General features: G+C 47.4%; 1 protein-coding gene across 1 annotated transcript in view; it reads right to left on the reverse strand.

Annotated features, from left to right (window-relative positions):
• Positions 1-6,888: 6,888 nt before the first annotated feature.
• CUNH12orf56 (chromosome unknown C12orf56 homolog) overlaps positions 6,889-20,880 on the reverse strand; it is a 59,600-nt gene continuing 45,608 nt past the window's right edge. The window contains exons 9-13 of the mRNA XM_023518409.1: positions 18,552-18,675; positions 16,484-16,558; positions 15,944-16,018; positions 9,623-9,801; positions 6,889-7,015 (exon numbers count right to left, since the gene is read on the reverse strand). Of these exons, the coding sequence (XP_023374177.1) occupies positions 6,889-7,015; positions 9,623-9,801; positions 15,944-16,018; positions 16,484-16,558; positions 18,552-18,675 (580 nt within the window). The remainder of the gene's footprint in view (positions 7,016-9,622; positions 9,802-15,943; positions 16,019-16,483; positions 16,559-18,551; positions 18,676-20,880) is intronic.

A 20,880-nucleotide genomic window follows, 5' to 3' on the forward strand; every position in this document is an offset into this window, starting at 1 on the left:
GGACTATCACTCAGCCTGAAAGACGGGAATCCTGCCTCCTCTAGCATGGACTTGGAGGATATTGTACTAAGTGAAATAAGCCAGTCTGGAAAGCACCAATGGTGCCCATCCCTGTCTCTGAGATGCCTGAGGTGGTCAGACACTTAGAAGCAGAAGGTGGAAGGGCGGCTGCCCGGGGCGGGGAAGGGGTATGTCAACTTTGGTTGGTGGATACAGGATTCTAGTCACACAAGATGTAACAGTTCTCGAGACTGCTGTACAACAACAGGCATATAGGTAACAGCTACGTACACTCACTAGTGTGTTGAGAGGGTAAATCTCACATTATGTGTCTTTCACAATTAAAAAAAAAATCAGTGCTGCACTGTTAGACCAGCTTTGGCCCTTCTTTCTCTTCCTGATCTAACGGTGGCCTCTGGTGGTTATAGTTGCTACTGGAAGTATCCTACGCCCTTTACAATATCCTTTCCAAATTTATTTGCAGATCAGCTGTGTGGAAGACAGAGTAAGTTTCCTGTGGAGACAAGGTTATAAATAACGGATGCTGCAAGCCAGCGCACCCCAACCTGTACAGACAGCACTTGACATAGGGGACAGCAGCCCTGGGTTGCGTGATCCACGCCCTCTGGCTCTCTCCCCCTTGGCTCACCTTGATGGCAAAGCAACTATAAAATCAGCATGTCCACAGTCAGCTCCCAGCACTGTGACTCTGTCCCTGTCACCATCCGAAGTATAGAGAGAAGATAGGCGGGAGGGGGGAACTTCAGTCAAATGTAACATTCTTATTTATAAGCATATCTTCTTCCCTGCAGCCCACGCCCATCCAGCGGCCTTCAGGGCAAATGTCAAGCAAATCTGGCTTTCTTCCCCTTGCCCAGCTCATAGTCCCTCTTAGCTCCCCAATCACCCTCCACGTAGAAGGCAAGAAAATAAAAAGAGATGAGGGGAAAGTGGGGGAAGGACAGAACCCTTCAACCCAAGGTCCAGGACCCAGTCTCTCTCCCAGCTGCACGACCAGCAAAACCCCACAGGCCTCATCTCTTCCCTCTTCCCCACTGCAGCCCCTTCTAAGGACCAGCTGGGAGAAGGGAGGGTTGAGGGAAGGCGACCCAGCTGGCTACACAGTGTGCGGTCAACCCACAACTGCCCCAGCAGCTGTCCTGTGTGACAGACACGGAGATGACACCGGCACAGTCATGTCTAAACAGGGGAAAAACCAATGTAGGAGAGAGAGCTGGAAGGGCATTTAGACAAGTGAAGAGCTTGGCCTGCTATCAGTGAATTATTTAATTTGGAACTACCCTAATGTTGCTATAATGTATAATTTTGTTTAATTATAAAATTATTTATATTTATATGTTATATGTTAAATATAAAATATTATTTATATTTAATTATAAAAATAATTGCAACACAGATGAAGATGTTCCTGACTGTTTCATCTCAGGCTGCACAACACGGCACCCACAGCTTGGAGGCTTAACCCCCATTACGCCCCACGATCCTGGGGGCTGGATGGGCAGCCTCGAGTGGGGTGTCCGGAGTTTGCTTTCAAATGGCAGGTGGGGTGTGCCCCTCCGTGTGATCGCTCTCTGACGGGACGTCACGCGGCAGGGATCAGGAGGAGAAACCGAGGCTGCCGGACCCTCGGAGGTCTGAGCTCCGGGGTCGGCAACTTCCCTTCCTCGGTCCGGAGTCACGGCCCCGCCCCGCGGAGACGCGAAGGGACCAAGCGCCACCTCCTGGTGGGAGGAGAATCGTGCAGCTGGGGTGAGGGGCGGTCTCCTTCGGGACATCTTTCAGAGATCAGCCATCATTTATAAAAATCATAATGAAATCCCAAGTCAGTAATCCTCAGTCTGATTTGTATTTTCTTAGTCCATTCATTTATTCAAAACAGACGATCCAGTTTGTGCCAGGCACCGCTCCAGGTGCAGCAAGGCTGAACAAGACACAGCCTTGAACTCTGCGGTTCTTGCCTGGCACAGGCTGAGCAGGGGAACGGACACACCGCAAGGCCGCGCGGGCAGGTGGGAGGACGGGTAGCCTGAACAAAGAGCTGAAGCTCTGACGAAAAGCATTTACCACTGTGAATTTCCAGAGCCTGAAAGAGCTTGGGGTGCTCTTGTGTTTGGGGCCTGGGGAGTCAGAGGAAAATGGTTTGGTCACAGAGGCAGCCACCAGGCCACCAGGAAGGGCCTTGCAGGCCGGGGTTAAGGATTTAATCCTGGGGGGTGGAAGACAATGCATAGGTTTTAATTAATTAATTCAGAAAATCTATTGACTTCCTTGTTGGAAAGATCACCGCCATTTTAGAGAATGAGTTTTAGGTGTCACAGTGACAAACTAGGCTATTTCAAGAGGTGCTGGAGGTCTGAACCAGGGTGATGGTCGGATCTCGGGCAGGCAGGGGCCCAGCAGTGAGTTCTGAAGAGGTGGCCTGTGAGCACTGCCGGGGGGTTGCACTTGGGAACGAGAAGGGAGGAGAAAACAGATCTCTCGGGTCTCTCTTTAGAGCAGCGGAGTGGAGAGAGTGCCGTTCTGGGACAGGGAGAAGACTGTCTCCGAACAGGTTTTCATTGTGGGCAAGGCAGTCAAGACAGTGAACAATTCCACTCTGAAGGTGTCAAACCCACACCGTAATTTATAATGGAACTATATGACTTGATACATAGTTTATCCAAATCTGAGCAAGAATAAGCCATTTTACCACAGTGCCAGACTAGGCGAGAAGTGAGAGTACGTCATAAGCTGTTTGTTTAGAGTCCAAAGTCACTAAGCGAGTGAGTGTTCTGTGCAGGTCACAGCTACCATTTTTTGAGGGGTTTCTATTTATTTGATACACATAGAATTGTGGATTGCAACAGTTTCGGATTTGAAAATGGCAATGCTGTATATTCATCCTGATGTCACAGAACACGATGTTTACATATAAATTAATGCATATTCACAAAACCCTTAAGGTGGGCTATTTATCGTAATAGATAAAATGAAGGATGTGAAAAAAATTTAAATAAGCTGCCAAAAGTCTAATGACAAGTAGGAAGGTAGGCAAGACTCAGAGCAAGGTCTGGCATCACATCTTACCCACAGAGTCACACTAAGCTAGATTTCTAGCCAAGAAATCCTGGTGCCGTCTCTCAGAGGAAAGCCGCAGGCCGGCAGGCACAGAAGTGCTTGTTCTGACTGGAGGGAGAATGGCTACTTCCTTGTTCCTTCAAGAGCCAAATTCTAGGCTTGGCGCCTGTGGCTCAAGCGGCTAAGACACAGCCACATACACCTAAGGTGGCAGGTTCGAATCCAACCTGGGCCCACCAAAACAACAATTACGACTGCAACCAAAAAATAGCCAGGCGTTGTGGCGAGTGCCTGTGGTCCCTGGGAGGCTGAGGCAGAAGACTTGCTTGAGCCCAGGAGTTGGAGGTTGCTGTGAGCTGTGAGGCCACGGCACTCTACCCAGGGGGACAGCTTGAGGCTCTGTCTCAAAAAAAAAAAAAAAAAAAGCACCAAATTCTAACTATTCTAGCTGACCTTACAAGTCTGCACTGTGTTTTAGAAGTAAACATGATAAACAAAGAGAAATCAGATAATGATTTAGCCAGCTACTCAGAAAGCTAAGGCAGGAGGATTGCTGAGCTAAGAAGTCCAATGTGGTGGGCGGCTCCTGTGGCTCAAAGGAGTAGGGTGCTGGCCCATATCCAGAGGCAGCGGGTTCAAACCCAGCCCCAGCCAAAAAAAAAAAAAAAAAAAAGAAGAAGAAGTCCAATGTGGTGCACTAGGATCACACCTGTGAAGGGTGCACTAGGATCACAGCTGTGAATGGCCACCGCACTCCAGCCTGGGCAGCAAAGTGAAACCTCGACTCTTTAAAACAAAAATCCTATTAAATTTATCTCTCCACAAATTTTAGCTTCTCTTCTGAACCTCTAATCTGCAACCATGTTAAATATAAGTAAGTAGTTTGAGCCTCAGGAAAAAAACAATAATGTCACAGAGTGGAGGGTATCAGCAGCCAAGAAGCTTTGGCCACTCTTACCAACCCCCTTCCTGAGGCTGCTCCTACCAACCCCCTTCCAGCACATGCATTAACGTTCTCCCAAGAATTCCTCTACACCGTCTAAAGGGGTACTCTCTGGACTCCATAGGGAAGTATCTAAAATGTTATCAGTTACGAGAACTTCAAGCTTTTTCCTTTGGACAAAGTATCTAGAGTGCCTGGATCTCAGTAAAATTAAGGAGCATGTATTTCCTCCAGCAGAACCTGTGCACCAGTCAGAAACTCTCTGGGTGCAAAGCGGTTATTTCAGTTTGGTCAGTCAGCAGTTAGTTGTCAAAGGATGAAAAAGTTTATGTGACCCAAAGCTTTCCTATCCACCTGGGGAGGAGTATTTTCCACATGGATCTTGCATCAATGTTACCTCTGTATCAATTAAAGCTAACAGTCCTTCATGGTGGCAAGCAGTAGAGTCAGGTGTCCCCTAACCCACACTCCTGCTAAAGCAAAGTTAAAAGTTCAACGCCATATTTAAATGGATGTGCTCTTCAGTGCTGGACAATGTGTCTGGGGTTCTATGTGCCCAGTGGCTGGTCCCAGACTGGGCCAAGAAGTAAGACCAGTACAGTCTCTGGCTTCCCCTCCCACAGTCTCCTGAGTCCTCCCTCCCCAGCGGTCAGGACGCGGTGCTTCACCTGCACCTTCTCATTCCTGTCTCCCGACAGCTCTGTGCAACAGGTCACATTACCTTTGCTCCAACTGGAGCTGAGAGATGATAGCACCTTCCTGAGGCCTAAACCAGTGCAGATCCGAGACTGAAACACAACCATCTTGGCCTCAAAACCAATGCTCTTACCCCTATTATAAAATATGTGTATTCCTGGGGCAGCGCCTGCGGCTCAGTGAGTAGGGTGCCAGCCCCATATACTGAGGGTGGCGGGTTCAAACCTGGCCCCGGCCAAACTGCAACAACAACAACAACAATAGCCAGGAGTTGTGGTGGGCACCTGCTGTCCCAGCTACCTGGAAGGATGAGGCAAGAGAATCACCTAAGCCCAAGTATTGGAGGTTGCTGTGAACTGTGACACCACAGCACTCCACCGAGGGTGACAAAGTGAGACTCCATCTCTAAAAAAAAAAAAAAGTGTATTCTTACATTATACATATTGTAAATATAACCTATATATATATATTTTTTAATTTTTTTTGTAGTTTTTGTCCGGGGCTGGGTTTAAACCCATCACCTCCGGTATAGGGCTGGTGCCCTACTCCTTGGGCCACAGGCGCTGCCCCAGATATGTATTTTTTAATGGCAAAGCTGATGACTGCAGAGGTGGTAGATGGTAGTGCTTGTTATAAAGGTGGCTGAACCCAGCCTGGAAACCATGCCTGCTTGTCTTTTTGGTGATCTTTTGTATTCTTAAAAGGTTATTGATGGAATTTTTATATTCAAGGTTTTTCTTTAGATTTCCTGAAAAATAATTACTTTGCAGTTGAGATCAGTAGCTAACATGTTAATTGTGTCTGATCACTAGAGACGGATTATTTAGTGATCTTCTTGCCTTTGGCAATAATGCAAACAAAAAACACAGTGGGAAACATAGCAGCATAACCCTTCTGCGTGTTGATTTCTGGCCCCTCTCCCCGACCATGCAAAGGAGCCCACATGAGTCCGACAGACTAGACTGAAGAGACGCAAGGTGGCAGATGTCCAGTCATCAGCTCTACAAATGCCGCTGGCATCAGCCCCACAGGAATAGAGTCAGGTACATTCTGACAGAACTCAGCGTGCAGGGAGCACACAACAACAGGGTGTGCTCCACCAGAAACTCAGCGTGCAGGGAGCTGCCACACCCTCGTCATGCCATTGCAGAGTAAGTGTCTTGTCACGTGCAGAGGATGTCAGGATTGGAGGGGCTTCACACCATCCAGCCACACCGTCCTCACAGCAGACGAGGCCTGGAAAGGGCATCTGACTCCCTCGACATCAAACAGCTGGTTATCGTCAGATAGCTCAGCCAGAACCAGGAGAAACACGTCCTCAGTGAGTCTGGTCCTCGCTCCAAGGTGCAGCACAGGCCAGTCGGGCTCAGGAGCCCTTTTCCAGGAGGCAACATGCCTCTCAGGTCCTCCCTCGAGTCAGGGTGAGCTGAGTGGAGAGCCCAGTGCTGTGATCTTAGACATCTGAATTAGACAGCTCGCATGCAGTGATACCAAGTTAAGTATTGTTGAATCTGGTGTGTTGCCATGAAATATGCTTATGGAGAAGCCATTTGTCAAATGGTGGGAGCTGCCTGTGGACAATCTCTCCTTCGGAGGGACAGGGTGGGATTCTCAGATTAGACTACAGGTGCCTGAAACGGAGGGCAGAAGGCTGTTCACTTTCCTGAGGAAAGCGCAAGCTCGTGTCCCTGTGGTGAAAGCTGAGCTGGCCCCCTACCCAGCTGTGCCGCGTTCTCCTGCCCACTCTTCCACCAACGCTGGTCCCTGGAGACCTGCAGGGCGAGAAGGGCGCCATCCTCTTGCTCAAACGACCGTTTTGTAGTTTACATTCCCCACTATTGATCTTGGGGTGTCTCAGGCTTCACACCTGTGAAATTCATCGGACTGTACTTTCCGCATTTGCTCTCCGTGGGCTTCTGTCCCCTTTAGAGTTCTTTTGTCTTTAGGAACTTTTTTCTAGAGAAACATTCGTTTTTCAGCACCGCTTTGTGAGAATGGATTTAGATAGTTGGTCTTTTGTTTTTGCATCAGGTAAAAGATTTTAAGGACTTCTCTTAGACAGACATTGATGAACCAGTCACATAAAGTCTGTGTTTATAAGACTTGCGGATAAATCAAAAACGTTTCTCATAAATATTAAGCTGACTCCCGACTGAGATCTCGTCCTCTTGTTAACATTTAACATGTTGTTTCTGCTCAACCAGTTTCAGAACTTCACGGAACAGTTGTGTGGTAGACTGAGTAATAGGGTAACATGCGGGGAGCCTCTTTTCCAAGGCTGGCATGTGAATAAAGTACCTGAAAATCACAGGAAGAAAACAGAGAGCGTTAAGTGCTACGATTGTCACACTGGTCACAGCGCGGCCGTCACACTCACGGGGTGGGTTGCTGGGGGTGGGAGCCGAGGCCACCAGACCCGGCGGAATCATCAGTCCTCCCACCTCTGCCCTCCGTGGCCGAGGAACTCTCTGGCAGGTGTGCCCTTCAGCTCACTGGAACACTTCCCTTGAGCCAAGGCAGTGAGCTTCATAAATAACATCGTCATCAAAGCACTAATATGGAAGGCAGCGTGTCCTCACCGCAGTCTGACCCAAGCTCCTGCCTCTTACTCTCTCGGGCAGTACACAGTGGGAAGTGGAAAAGAAAGTCTAATCAAGAGGGGAGGGTTCCGTCACCCCCTGACCTCCGTCCATAGAGATGAAATGTCACCAGCCACCGTTAACCTGAACGGCCATCTCATACAAGGTGCTGCTGGTCAGGCCCTGACAAGGCCGGACCAGCCCAGGTGCTGACACTTGGAGATTGTGTATTCACTGTCAAGGCCATTGTCATGGACAAGTTGGGGAAATGGACTCTGGAGCACCAGTCAAGGACCCAGGGCACCTGTGCACTCAGTAAAGTGGTGACTAACTAGAAATATAGTTTTTAGATCTTTGAAGAGACAGCCTCGCTGTTCTCCAGAATTACTGACTTTTCTGTAAATAAAACTGTTGCTCTCTCATCCACTTCCCTGTTAATTGGTTTAGAGAACAGGCGGACAGACAGGCTTCTCAAACCAACAACAGAAAGCTCATGGGACAGGAAGAAGCCTTCAATCACACACACACCCCCCACCCCACCCCCACCCCCACCCCCGTGACTTACAAAAAGGACTGCAACCCAAGGAGCACACCAGGATCACCTGAGGAGCTTCTTACAAAAAAGTCACTGCCCTGGGCTCAGCCCAGCTCAGACTGAACCTCTCCAGGACACGCGGGGGGTCTGTGTCTCACACCTCACACTGAGAATCCCCTTATCTCAAATGCTTGAGACCAGAAGTGTTTTAGACTTGAGATTTTAGACTTGGGGACATCTGGGTGAACTGTCTGGCTGAGCATGCCCAGTGTGAGCACCTGAGGTCTAAACCCTCCCATGGGCACTTCCTGCTGGCTTCCTACCAGCTTCCTGTTGGGGCTGCACAAGCTTCACATTTTGGAGCATTTGGAGTTTCCAGTGTTTGGAGTGAGGGTACTCAATGTGTGGTTAGTCAGGTGATTCTACTGCGAAGCAACTTAGAAAATCGCTCATTTAAAACAAAGACCACACACAGAAGTGCCCACAGGTGAGGTGAAGTAGGGAGGTGGGTCTGAGGGTGCAAGGCAGGAGGGGGAGGGGCGAGCTGGGCAGTGAGGAGCGGGGGCTGCTGGTCAGCCCACCTAGCTGCTGACATCTAGGAGCACGACACCATCTTTTTCCACTTGTCCTGATTTTTACAAGTTCATAACTACATTTTAGAAATTGGGTGGTGTGACGTTCTACAACGTGAATGAATCTTGAAAACATTAAGGTAAGTGGGAGAGGCCACATGTTACCCACACGGAAGCCTCATGTGCATGAAATGTCTGGACAGAAACCAGCAGCTTCCAGGGGCTGGGGGAGGGGGACGAGGGTGTGACTGCTCCCTGGACACTGACTTTCTGGGGGGGGTGAAGGAAGTGTTCTGCACTTGGGAAGTGGCGGTGGTGGCAAACACTCTGCCATGTATTAGAAGCCACAGAACCGCACACTTTAGAGTGGTGGATCTCATGCTGACTGAATTTTACCTTCCTTTTTTTTAAGTGAGGAGGTCGGGGTGTGAAGGAGTGGGAATTGGGGTGTTTGGATCAACTCCAAGCCAAACGCGAGCCAGAACGGAACCACCAGGCTAACACCACATGGAACAAAAACAGGAGTCTACAAACTGGGCTGAGATGTTTTGAAAAGCCAATCTACTCCCATCACGTACACCCCATGGCCTTTTACATCTGCATCCAAACCAGCGGCAAAGCCACACCTGCTACACCCTTTGCATCATAGCCCAGACGTCACAGGTGCTCAGGTCGGGCTGCCCGCTGAGCGCCGGGCTGCCGGAGCACAGGCGGGCGAGGAAGCCAGCGCTGGCTTCTGCTCTTGCTCAGTGTTTGTTACTGAAAAGGGGGGTAAGCCACAAACGAAACCCCCAGGCCCCGGCCAGACTTGTTCCTCCTTTATCAATTGTTTCTTTCTAATGACTCTGTTGAATTCATGATCCATAATTTATCAACCCCTTCAATAAAGTTTGGTATTCTTAATCCCTCACAGCGGATTAAAATCACTACTATAATACTTCCATGGAACAAAAGCTGCAATAAAGTCAGTGAGAAACATTTCTGCGGAGACAGTTCGATGTTTCTCTAGTCTTTGCTGGCCCAGGAATATACTTTAAATTAGCAATGGTTCCTAGAGGTCCCCACGTCCTACCTTAGCTCAGATCAGCGTGAAATACTATTGAAAACAAAATGAGATTTCTCTGTCCCCTCATCTTCTACATATCAGAATGTGTTGCAGGTTTGCATGAAAATCAGGAATGAGCAGAGCTCTGCGAGGATCAGACCCGGCCGGCCTCACCTGAACTCCTCTCTGTGGTCAGTCCTGATGTGCTCACCCAGCGTCCAGCTGTGCTGCAGGCAGCTCCTGAGGATGGAAAGCTGCTGGTACAACAGGACGGCCTGGCGGGGACTCAGCTGCTGCTCTGGGGCTGAGAGCCCCTTCACCACTTGTCTCACAATATTGGCCACAAAAGTGATCTAGACAAGGAAAACACAGTGACACGTGGGCTGCTGCGGGCCATCCACAAAGCGGCCACTTCAGCCGCAGCCTCGATGCGAATCTGAACTGAAGCCCTCAACCCCCTACACCAGTGCGCTGGGAAATGCTAAACTATTTCTCACTGAAATCGTACTCTGCCATCTTCACCAAATTTTAAAAAATTAGTCAGGCCTGGTGGTGGGCACCTATAGTCCCAGCTACTTGGGAGGCTGAGGCCTAATGGCTGGAGCCCGGGATTTTCAGGCTGCAGCACGATCTAGTCAGTGGACAGAGCAGAACCCCGTCTCAAAACAACAAAAAAACAAAGGAAAAGAAAGAGTACTGTTAGGGACAGCTAGGGCACAGGGCCCCAAGGGGAGGACAGCAGACAGTCACTGACACAGAGGAAATAGCCCCTTAGCAGACATGAGCAGGGCAGGGAAGACGGACTATTCAGAGCTACTGCAAAACAGAACTAGCCGGGATTGTGGTTAGAAAGTTTTAAAATTTGGAGACCGCTCAACTCCTAAGACCTCCACAGAAGGAATGATTAGTAAGAACTTTTTTTTTTTTGAGAGACAGAGCCTCAAGCTATTGCCCTAGGTAGAGTGCTGTGGCATCACAGCTCACAGAAACCTCCAACTCCTGGGCTCAAGCGAGTCTCCTGCCTCTGCCTCCCAAGTAGCTGGGAGTACAGGTGCCCACCACAACACCCGGCTACTTTTTGGTTGCAGCCGTCATTGTTGTTTGTCGGCCCGGGCTGGATTCGAACCCACCAGCTCAGGTCTATGTGGCTGGCACCTTAGCTGCTTGAGCCACAGGTGCCGAGCCCAGTAAGAACTTTTTAAAAAAGAAGCTAGTCAGCATCCCATGATTGATGGATGCCCTATTACTATCTTGAAGACTTTCCAAAGGAGACGTTAGTAAGAGTGGTGTGGAGTCAGCTTGACCAAGACCCCAGGAGAAAGACACACATCAACATTAGAGGCAGGCGCTGGGGAGTAAACACCAGGCACACAGTCTGCAAGGCGCACCCCCCCTCCGCCTTCCCAGGAAGAGACCCGCACCTCCCTCTCAGGTGTGTTCTATCTGCTTAAAAAAATTTAGCTTTTCTGTTAAATCACCGCTGCCGCCTGGCTTCGCCTTTTCACCCCAGCTCTGCGGCTGCCGCCTGGTTTCCTCTTTTGGTGCCGAGTCAAAGTGCTTTAGGATTCTGGAGGCCACTTGCTAATGGCACCCCAAGAAAGCCCAAACCCGGCCTGGGGTCCTCACAGCCCCCTGCCAAGTACTCAGTGTCAAATAAAAATTATAGGAGGCTCTTACTTCAAACTAAGCTTCTGCACTAGACTAGACTAAAAATCAGAAGGGAGGCCCCTGTGCTAAAGTCCCACATTGACAAACCCTAACTGGGGAGGGGGGGGTCTGACCTCCAGACTGTGACAGCAGCCAGTTCCCCAGAGAGGCCAGGTCACAGTCCTCAATCAGCACAGTGATGAAGCTCCGCCACTTTAATCTACACAGAAGTGGCCTGACGCAGTGGATGTTAGTCCCTCGCTGTTTTGCTACTGTTCTGTCTCTGGGTCCTGCCCTGCCGTGACGGACACACGTGGCCCCTGCCTTTGCTGTCTTCAGCCCTCCTCGGGAAAGCTGAGCCCTTCTGCTCAGCACATCACATCACTTATTCTGTTCTAGATACAAGTGCACATAAAGCCAACTGAGATTTCAAAATTAAATTTGTTATCATTTAGTCTTTTGACATCACCAGATCGCAGATCAACCTGGTTTACCAGTTGTCCCCTACAAGTAGGGTCAAAGCTGTGGTGACTTTCAAAGAAGTTGGGGTCTAAAGTGGGAGGAGAGCACTGGAAGCGGGAATGGGGACAAAATGAAACTTCCAGGAGTGACGCGGTTTGGAGCTTTGGCTGCTCCCAACCTCCTGTGGAGATCTGATCCTAGGAGGTCAGCCCTGTGAGAGGTGGTGGGAGGTGAGTCACAGGGAGGTTTCCCCAGGAAGGGCTGGTGCCGTCTCTGCAGTGATGAGCAAGTTCTCACTTTGTTAGTCCAAGTGACAGCCTGGTGCCAGCTCCTCCCTCTCTGTTGGCTCCTTCTGCCCCTTAACACCTGCTGGCCCCTCGGCCCCTCGGCCCCTCGGCTCAGCCCCGACTGGAAGCTCCCTGAAGCCTGACCCAGAGCAGATGCAGACAGCACGTCTCCTGTACATCAGCAGAAGCATCAGCCAAATAAGCTTCTTTTCTTTATAAATTACCCAGTCTCAGGCAGTTCTTCATAGCAGCGCAGGACAGGCTGACACAAGTAGGAAGATGGTTTATCTCCCTACACAGTGGTGGCTCTCAGATTTCAATGTGCATAAAATCACCGGGGCAATTTGCTAAAATGCAGAACACTGGGCGCCACCCTCCAGGTATTGATCAGAGACAATTGGGATGGATTTGTTCCCTGGACGCACCTTGAGAAACACTATTCTAAGTGAGAAAGCACAGGAAACCAGGCCTGACACGAGGATGCTGATGGTGGGGCTTTCCCTGACAGCACTTCTGGGGCATTTCTCAGGGGGAGATGAAAGTGGAGAGGACCAACACTGGAAGATGTTGGATTCCTGCTTTTCTTGCATAAGAACCATAACACACAGGAAGTTGTGTGTTCCCGCTTCCAGTGCTCTCCTCCCACTTCGGACCCCAACTTCTTTGAAAGTTACCACAGCTCTGACCCTGCTTGTAGGGGGCAACTGGTCTTATGCATAACTGGCACAGGTCTTCCTGTGTGTTATGGTTTTGATATTTTCAAATCATTATCCACAAATGTGGGTTATTGTGGAAAAGAATGCTAGTGCTCTTTCCTGCTCTAACCAGGCCACCTGCGGGCCACTGACCAGCCTCAGGGCGAGGGCCGCCTGTTCTGTGGTGTGCGTTGCTTCTGACACCTCCCCAGCAGTCCAAATCCGTTTGCACACATGCCCTAAACGTTACAGCCATCGACTGAAGACATATGGTCTGGCAAACATGGCGAGGGTCTGGGCAGGGGAAGAGTAATGCTGATTAGCCACCTAGGAATTATGTTTTTATTTTTGTTCATTTATTTTTGTCAGAGTCTTACAGCTGAACAGGATTAAAATGTTAACTTCTCATAGCACCTCGCTCTAGCCGGGTAAGACACCCAGAGCTGGCCACCCCGGAGGGCAGGCAGCTTCCTTTGCAGTGTTCTCTCAGCTGCTGTTTCTGCCCACAACGTTTAGACCTGGGTGAACTGAAGCACTCACTAGGGTCGCTGACCCCTTTGCCTTTTTCTGCCCTTCACCTTAACACAGTTCGTGGTCACAGACTGGCCTCCGACCTCGTACTCAGTCTCTTTAGTGAAACAACTCTAGAAGCTGGTTTAAAGCAATCAGTGTAACCTGGATTTGTGTACCCTCAATAAACCCCAACAATGAAAAAATAATAATTAAAAATTAAAAAAAGAAACTTTCCTGTCACTTGGAGTCCGTAGGACCCCAGATTTCCACAGGTCAGTTCGTATGACAGAGTCCCCAACCATGGCTAGGGTGACCAGATGTCCCACTTTTGGCAGGACAGTTCTGCTTTTCAATAATTTGTCCCATGTCCTGCGGCATTTTTAAAAAGTCCTGATTTTTGGAAAGAATGCATGAACGGGTGGGAGAACAAGAAGGGAATATACGGTTTTCAGCTGCCATGTGGCTATTCTGCCAGAATATGAGTTTTATATTATTTTTGTTAATTTTATAATGTTGGCTCGGCGCCTGTGGCTCAAGCGGCTAAGGCCCCAGCCACATACACCTAAGGTGGCAGGTTTGAATCCCCAGCCCGGGCCCACCAAACAACAATGACAGCTGCAACCAAAAAATGGCCAGGCATTGTGGCAGGCACCTATAGTCCCAGCTACTTGGGAGGCGGAGGCAGGAGACTCGCTTGAGCCCAGGAGTTGGAGGTTGCTGTGAGCTGTGATGCCATGGCACTCTACCCAGGGGGATAGCTTGAGGCTCCGTCTCAAAAAAAAAATTTTTTTTTATAATGTTAAACTGTAATAATAACAAATAATTGCTGAGAAATGATTATTGAGAACTGTTTATCAAAGTTTGCATTGTTGTCAGGTCCTGCACTGCCCCGTCCCCTGCCTGGCCCCGCCCCACCCCCCCCATGTTGTCTCGCCTTACTGAAGTTAAAATCTGGTCACCCTAACCATGGCATAGAAAAAGTGGGGGGTCTCACACCTCGCACATAAGAGCTCCCATCACCATGAGCAGCCACAGCTTTACAAACTTCCTTGAAGTGGGCCGGACAGCTGACGCCTGCTGGGGTCCGTGTGCTGTGCTGGGGGCAAGATTACGGGCTCAGTCTCCCTATAAGGCAGCTGGCTATCCAGAAAACAGCTCAAAGCAGGGAACCCAGATGTCATCAGAGGCAAGTCCACATACAGAAAGACAGCACCTTACTCCACATCACATCCTCCATCAGCAGGGGAGGATTTAGCTGGGGTTCCCACCTTCTGAAGCTATTTCCAGTTAAATGTATATTGGCTGACTCTGAATATGTGAATGAATAAAGAGAAAGGAGGTTTGGAGGAGTGAGAGGACAGAGGGACAAAGTCTTCATAAGAGGCTGGTGTGGGGGCTCACACCTGTGATTCCAGCACTCTGGGAGGCCAGGCAGGTGGATTGCCTGAGCTCAAGACCAGCTGGCTCAAGACCAGCTGAGCCAGGGCGAGACCTCATCTTCAAAAATAGCTGGGCATTGTTGCAGGTGCCTGTAGTCCCAGCTACTTGGGAGGCTGAAGCAAGAAAATCACTTAAGCCCAAGAGTGTGAGGTTGCTGTGAGCTGTGATGTCACGGCACACTACCCAGGGTAACAACTTGAGACTTTGTCTCAAAAAAAAGAATTAACTCTGCAGTTATTTTATCAAGACCTACTGAGCGCCCAGCAAGACAGACACTGCACTCAGGGCACCTGCTGTCTGCTGGAGAAGGTGTGTCTGTCATGATGAACAAGGCTACACAGGCACAGAAACAAAGGTTTACTTGTTCCCACTGAATGTCCCAAAGGGTCAGTAGGGGCTCTGCTCACTGTGGTCACTGGGGCCATCAGCTTGTGGAATGTAGCCATTACCAGCCCAGAAGGGGAGCATGTGGGAGGAGGCATGCACTCACTCTGACGCTGCTGCCAAGAAGTGACACAGGCCACTTCCACACACATTTCATTGGCCAAAGTACAAACAGAGCCCCACCGAATTTCAAATCGGGAGGGAGGAAGTCCAATCCTACCCTGGCATGTGGGCATGAGGGCTGTGACAGGGCAGACCCCAATATTCAAACAAATGTAACCCACAATAGTGACAAGCCTTGTGAACCAAGGGCCCTATCATCTGTCATTACCCCACTCCAGGATGGTCACTGAGGCCTGAAGGATGGGAAGGAGCTGACCAGGTGGTCAAGGGCAGGGAGAGCCTCAGACAGGCAGTGGGAAAGGTCCTTAGATGGAGCTGGAGTGGGGAGGGGACAGTGAGGAAGAGACCCATGGGGCTGGAGGGGGAAAGACCAGAGGCGCCGTAGGTCCAGGTTAAATCTAGTCTTTATTCATAAGGAAAAAGCAGCTGAGGGTTTAAAGCAAGGGCTAACAATCAGATACTCATTTTAAATAGATCCCTTGAGCTACCATCTGGTGGGAAGATGGGAAGAGACTGCTGAGATGGGCTTGTACTGTCAAAGAGAAACGGTGACAGGGACCAGGATGGTGGCTGCAGGACAGTGCACAGGCGGTCCCAAGTTATGTGCATACTGGCTACTTAAGGTGAATGCCTATCCTTTGACTAATTACAGAGCCAATAATTGAATATCCTGTTGTCTACGTTTATCTTAAGACTCTAGGCTTAGTTTTTCATATAAATATATACTATATTTAAGATACCATTTCAGTACCTTAAATATTTAGGCCCAAAATGTAAAAACATTTTGTTTTAATTAAGTAATAAAGCTATCAAATTTACAATTTCCTTCTGACTGATAAACTTGACTACACCATAGAGAAAATTTGTGTTTGATTAATTAAGCACAAGAGCATCTGTTTAATTAAGCTTGAGAGCTAATTCTGCTTTTGCCCCCAGGTACTTACAGTGGGAGGACAGCTTTGCAGAAAGGACATCACCCAGCTGATAGCAAACTCTGTGGAACCCAATCCAAGGTTCCCCTAAGAGAGTCAAGGAAATAAACAAGTCATATTCATGAAGTTCAAGTTGTATCTAACAGGATACTCATTCTCAAATACGTTTTATCCTGGTTAATCAAATCTTCAAAATCAGTATTTTGGAAAATAAGCCAGAAGAGCTCTTGAGAGCAAAAGTGGTGTCATTGAGGTCACCAATTTGGAGACGTCTCTCTGACAAGCATTCTGCCATATCACTGATCATATGTAATAATGTGGCATGCCTGTAATAAATAATAGCCACATAGTACAAGGTCACATGAGATGTGTAACAGACAAGCTGCATATAATGTATAATAGCCACATAGTATGTGATCACATGAGATACATAACAGACAAGCTATATAGAATGTACAGTAGCCACATAGTATGAGGTCAGCCGAGAGGTATAACAGACAAGCTGCATATAACATAGTCACACAGTACGAGGTCACCCAAGAGATACGGTACCTGCTGAGACACAAGAAGGATCTCATATACAAGTGCGGTGGCTGTGTCTGTGTATTCCAGGATAAGCTTCTGTAACTAGAATTTTCAAGAATAATCAATATCATAGACTGGGACAGAAAATAGTAATTTCTCTTGATTCTCATTAGGTACTTAGAACAAAACTTTTCTTTTGAGATAAAGTTTCACTCTGTCACCCAGGCTAGAGTGCTGTGACATCATCATAGCTCACAGCAATCTCCAATTCCTGGGCTCAAGTGATCCTGCTGCCTCAGCCTTCTGAGTAGCTGGGACCACAGGTGCCTGCCACCATGCCTGGCTAGTTTTTCTTTTGTGTGTGTGTGTGTGTGTGGAGACAGGGTCTGGCTCTTGCTTAGGCTGTGCTTTAACTCCTGAGCTCAAGGGATTCCCCTCTCAGAATGGCAGCATTACTGGCATGAGCCATCACACCCCACCATAAAGCATTTTTGGTTAACTGGAAACAGTACAGTTCATTTTCCTGTTCCATTTGGTTCTATCATTCTCAAGGAAGTGCTCTCATAAAAGGACTATGCTTTTAATGGTGTTTCAACAAATGAGTCAAGGAAAGAAGATATGAGGGGCCACAGAATGCTAAAAAAAAAAAATCGCATACTTGGTCTACAAAATCAATCAGATCATCAGCCCCGTTGGCTTTTAAGGATATAAAGAGGTGCCCCTGAGTTGAGGGGAGAGGTGCTGGGAATTTAGGCTTATGCTCAACTTGAACTAGGACTTCCCCTGTGGCCTGGCTGAATCCTGGGATTAGAGACATTTTGTTCTCAAGAACTCCAAACGTTGAGGCTGTCTTCTGGCCCATAAGCCACTTGGTATGTTAGATTTTCAAATGGAAATACCACAGGGAAATCGAAAACCAAGCTATTATTCTTCCTTTGAACCCACTCTTTTTACTGTAATTCTTGTCTGACTCTCAGGCCAGAATCTAAAAGTCATATTCTAATCTTCACACTTTATTTTCCTATCAACCTCTCAATGTCCTAAACATTTCTGGAGTCTATCCTCTTTACAACTACATTCCTCTTCTTCTCCTTCATTTATTTGCTCAACACACATGCGTCACGCGCCGTGTGAGGTGCTGGGGACACACAGGAGCTGACACGGACGAGGCACCTGCCCTGGGGAACACACAGCCCAGTCGGGGAACAAATGTCAGCCCAACAGTCAAACAGGCAAATGCAGAGTTATAAAGAAAAGGAGGCGGCCGGGCCTGGTGGCTCACGCCTCCAAATCCCAGCACTCCGCGAGGCCAAGAACAATGCATTACTGCCTGAGCTCATAGGTTCAAGACCAGCCTGAGCAAGAGTGGGACCCCATCTCTAAAAATAGCCAGCGTTGTGGTGGGCACCTGTATCCCAGCTACTCGGGAGGCTGAGACAAGAGAATCCCTTGTGCCGGAGTTTGAGATTGCTGTGAGCTGTGACGCCATGGCAACATAATGAGACTCTGTCTCAAAAAAAAAAAAAAAAAAAGAGGCTCAATAAATTAAAGAGCTTTCTAAAATATAACTCTGATTATATCTATAAGAACAAATCATGCCCCATCCTTAAAAAAAAAATCCTGGATCAAAATAAAATAAATTTTCTCTCAGAACACACACTTTCTAAGCAGTCTGATATTTCTCAAGTTTTAGTACAACCTTAGAGAAACAAATAACTCTGAGTTTACACTCTCATCTAGGCAGGGAGATGGAGAGCTAGAACAAGAGAACTGACCTAAAATCTCTAAGATGGTGACTCTTCACCCCCATTTAGACCCATACTATAGAATTACATGTCAATCAATGGTTTGAGCAGAGAGGGATAGAAACAGATTTATCTAATTTAAATAAAAATGCTAACTATTTTTCTTCGTCTTTGTACATTAAAACATACAAAAATGAATATATTAATTTCACAAAATAGTTATCCGAGTTTTGAGGTTCATGACAAGATATTTACTCTTTTGACTGGATTATATTTATATATTCTACAGTGTCGTGGTCCACATTAAAAGGGAAAAAGATCATAGTTTGCCCCAGAAATTGTCACCTCACCTTAGCATCAAAAGACATTTCAACCAAAGTTGAATCGGCCGCCAACTGCATATCAAACACAGGATAAGATTTTGGAATCTGAGGCTCACTAATTAAAATTGCCAAGAGATTAAATAGTGTTCCCCTGCAAAAATAAATAAAAGGCAATTAATGAGTAAAGTTTTGTTTTCAGGAAAGCCAAGTTTGCAGACACGATATAATTATACTTAGAGAACAATGACCTGCACCACCCTTACTGAAACCCCTGGACCCCAGGACGTGCAGGGCAACGTATAGAGACAAGAACATTCAAATGAGAAACAACTTCCTGCGCTTCTGGCTCAGAGCAGGTGTGGTTCTGGAAGCACCAATAGCTTGGGAAACTTAGAAAATCTGGGTAGAAGGGGATTTGGATGATTTCAATTAGAGCCATGTTTTCCAAAGGGCTTTTATAGATTACTAATTCCAGACGATATTATGGGCAAAGTAGATTCTGTGGTCAAAAGGGGTCTAAGAAACACGTGATTAAGCCAAGTGCACTGGACGTCTGGACTGCAGGACTTGTCAGAGGCTTGAACACGCTAGAATGCACTGTGCACCCCAGGACAAAGAAACGGTGCGCAGCACTGCTTTTTTTTAAAAGATTTTTTTAATTGACGAAAATTCCACATATTTATGGTGTACAACATGATATTCTGAAGTAAGCATACAAGCAAATTAACATATGCCTTACCTTGGAAACCTACATTTACACAGTGAGAACACTGACAATCTCTTCCCAGAGATTCCCAACTCCAGCGTGTAATTATTAACTATAGTCACCAGGGAGCACGATAGGTCTCTGGAGCCTGTTTCTTACATACAACAGAAACTTTGTACCGTTTGACCAAAATCTTCCGTCCCCCACACCACACAAGCCTCCCTTCTACATGCACTGTCTCTAACTTTTACGGATCCACAGATACGTGACACCACCCATGAGCAACACCACCCATGATTTCAAAAGCAAAGCTCCTCTCTGTCCTCCTGGCCGGGCTGTTTCACTTCACATAACGTCCCCCAGGCTCCTCCAGGCTGTCACAAGTGACAGGGTCTCCTCTTTAAGGCTGACGAGTGTCCACTGGGTGTGCCATTTCCTGTATTTGTTCACTCACTGCTGGACACTGAGGCTATTTCCTGTTTGTAATTATCACGACTGGTGTGCAGCATTTCTTAAAATGCTTATTTGATCCCAAGTTTTTTGACTCCTGAACCTTCTCAGTGGAGCCCTTCAGGGGCTCTGAACACCACTAGCCATTCAGCAATGAGACTGATGTGATTTACTTGACTATTTCAAAACAAAAGGATGAAAGTAAAATCACAATTCCATGGGTTAATGACATCATCTTCCTACATCAAGTCCAACCCATGCAAGGTTGAGGAGCTACAAGCAGACAACTGGAAAGGTCAGCTGCCTAACTGAAGGCGGGTCGGGTGGACGGAGGGACAGGAGCGGTCGGAGGATTCAAAGGTAGGACCACACAAAATTCTCCATAACCACCAGCCCTTCCCTCATAATGAAATAAAAGAGACTACAAAAATCCTTGTTTAGTTCTATGTGAGACTTCTTAGTCTTTTCACAATCACTGAAGCTATTACCATATTAGAAGCCCATGACTAACCTAAACTCCAATGAAAACACAATTCCAGCAAAGTGCAGAGGCTCACACCTATAATACCAGCACTTTGGAAGGCAGAGGTGGGAGGATCGATTGAGACCACGAGTTTGAGACCAGCCTGAGCAAGAGCGAGACACCCCCCACCATCTCTACAACAACAAAAAAAGAACAATTAGCTGGATGTGACGGCACACACTGGTAGTCCCAGCTACTCAGGAGGCTGAAGCAGGAGAATTGTTTGAACCCAGGAGTTTGAGATTGTAGAGAGCTATGATGATGCCCAGGTGACAGAGCAAGATCTTATCTCAATTAAAAAAAAGGAAAAATATATATATACACATATACACACACATATATATCTATACACATATATACACATGTACACACATATACATATCTATACACATATATATACACATGTACACACACAAGTATACACATACACGTGTGCATATATACACACACACATACACACTCACATGTACTCTTCCCCTTCCTTTCTCTAACTCAAAAAGCAAATTCAATTCTCATATCTGGAAAAGAATCATATCAGTTAGTACATTTCTCAAAAAAGCAGGCTATAGCCTACAGGATATTTATTAATGCTTTTATCCAGGCTACTTAAAATGGCCAATCTTACTTTCAGAAGACCTTTTAAAACAGAAATTTCTTTCTTTTTTTTTTTTTTTTTT

This window comes from Otolemur garnettii, unplaced genomic scaffold (genome assembly GCF_000181295.1).
Source record: "Otolemur garnettii isolate 467f Iridium unplaced genomic scaffold, OtoGar3 scaffold00138, whole genome shotgun sequence".
Taxonomy (NCBI): Eukaryota; Metazoa; Chordata; class Mammalia; order Primates; family Galagidae; genus Otolemur; species Otolemur garnettii.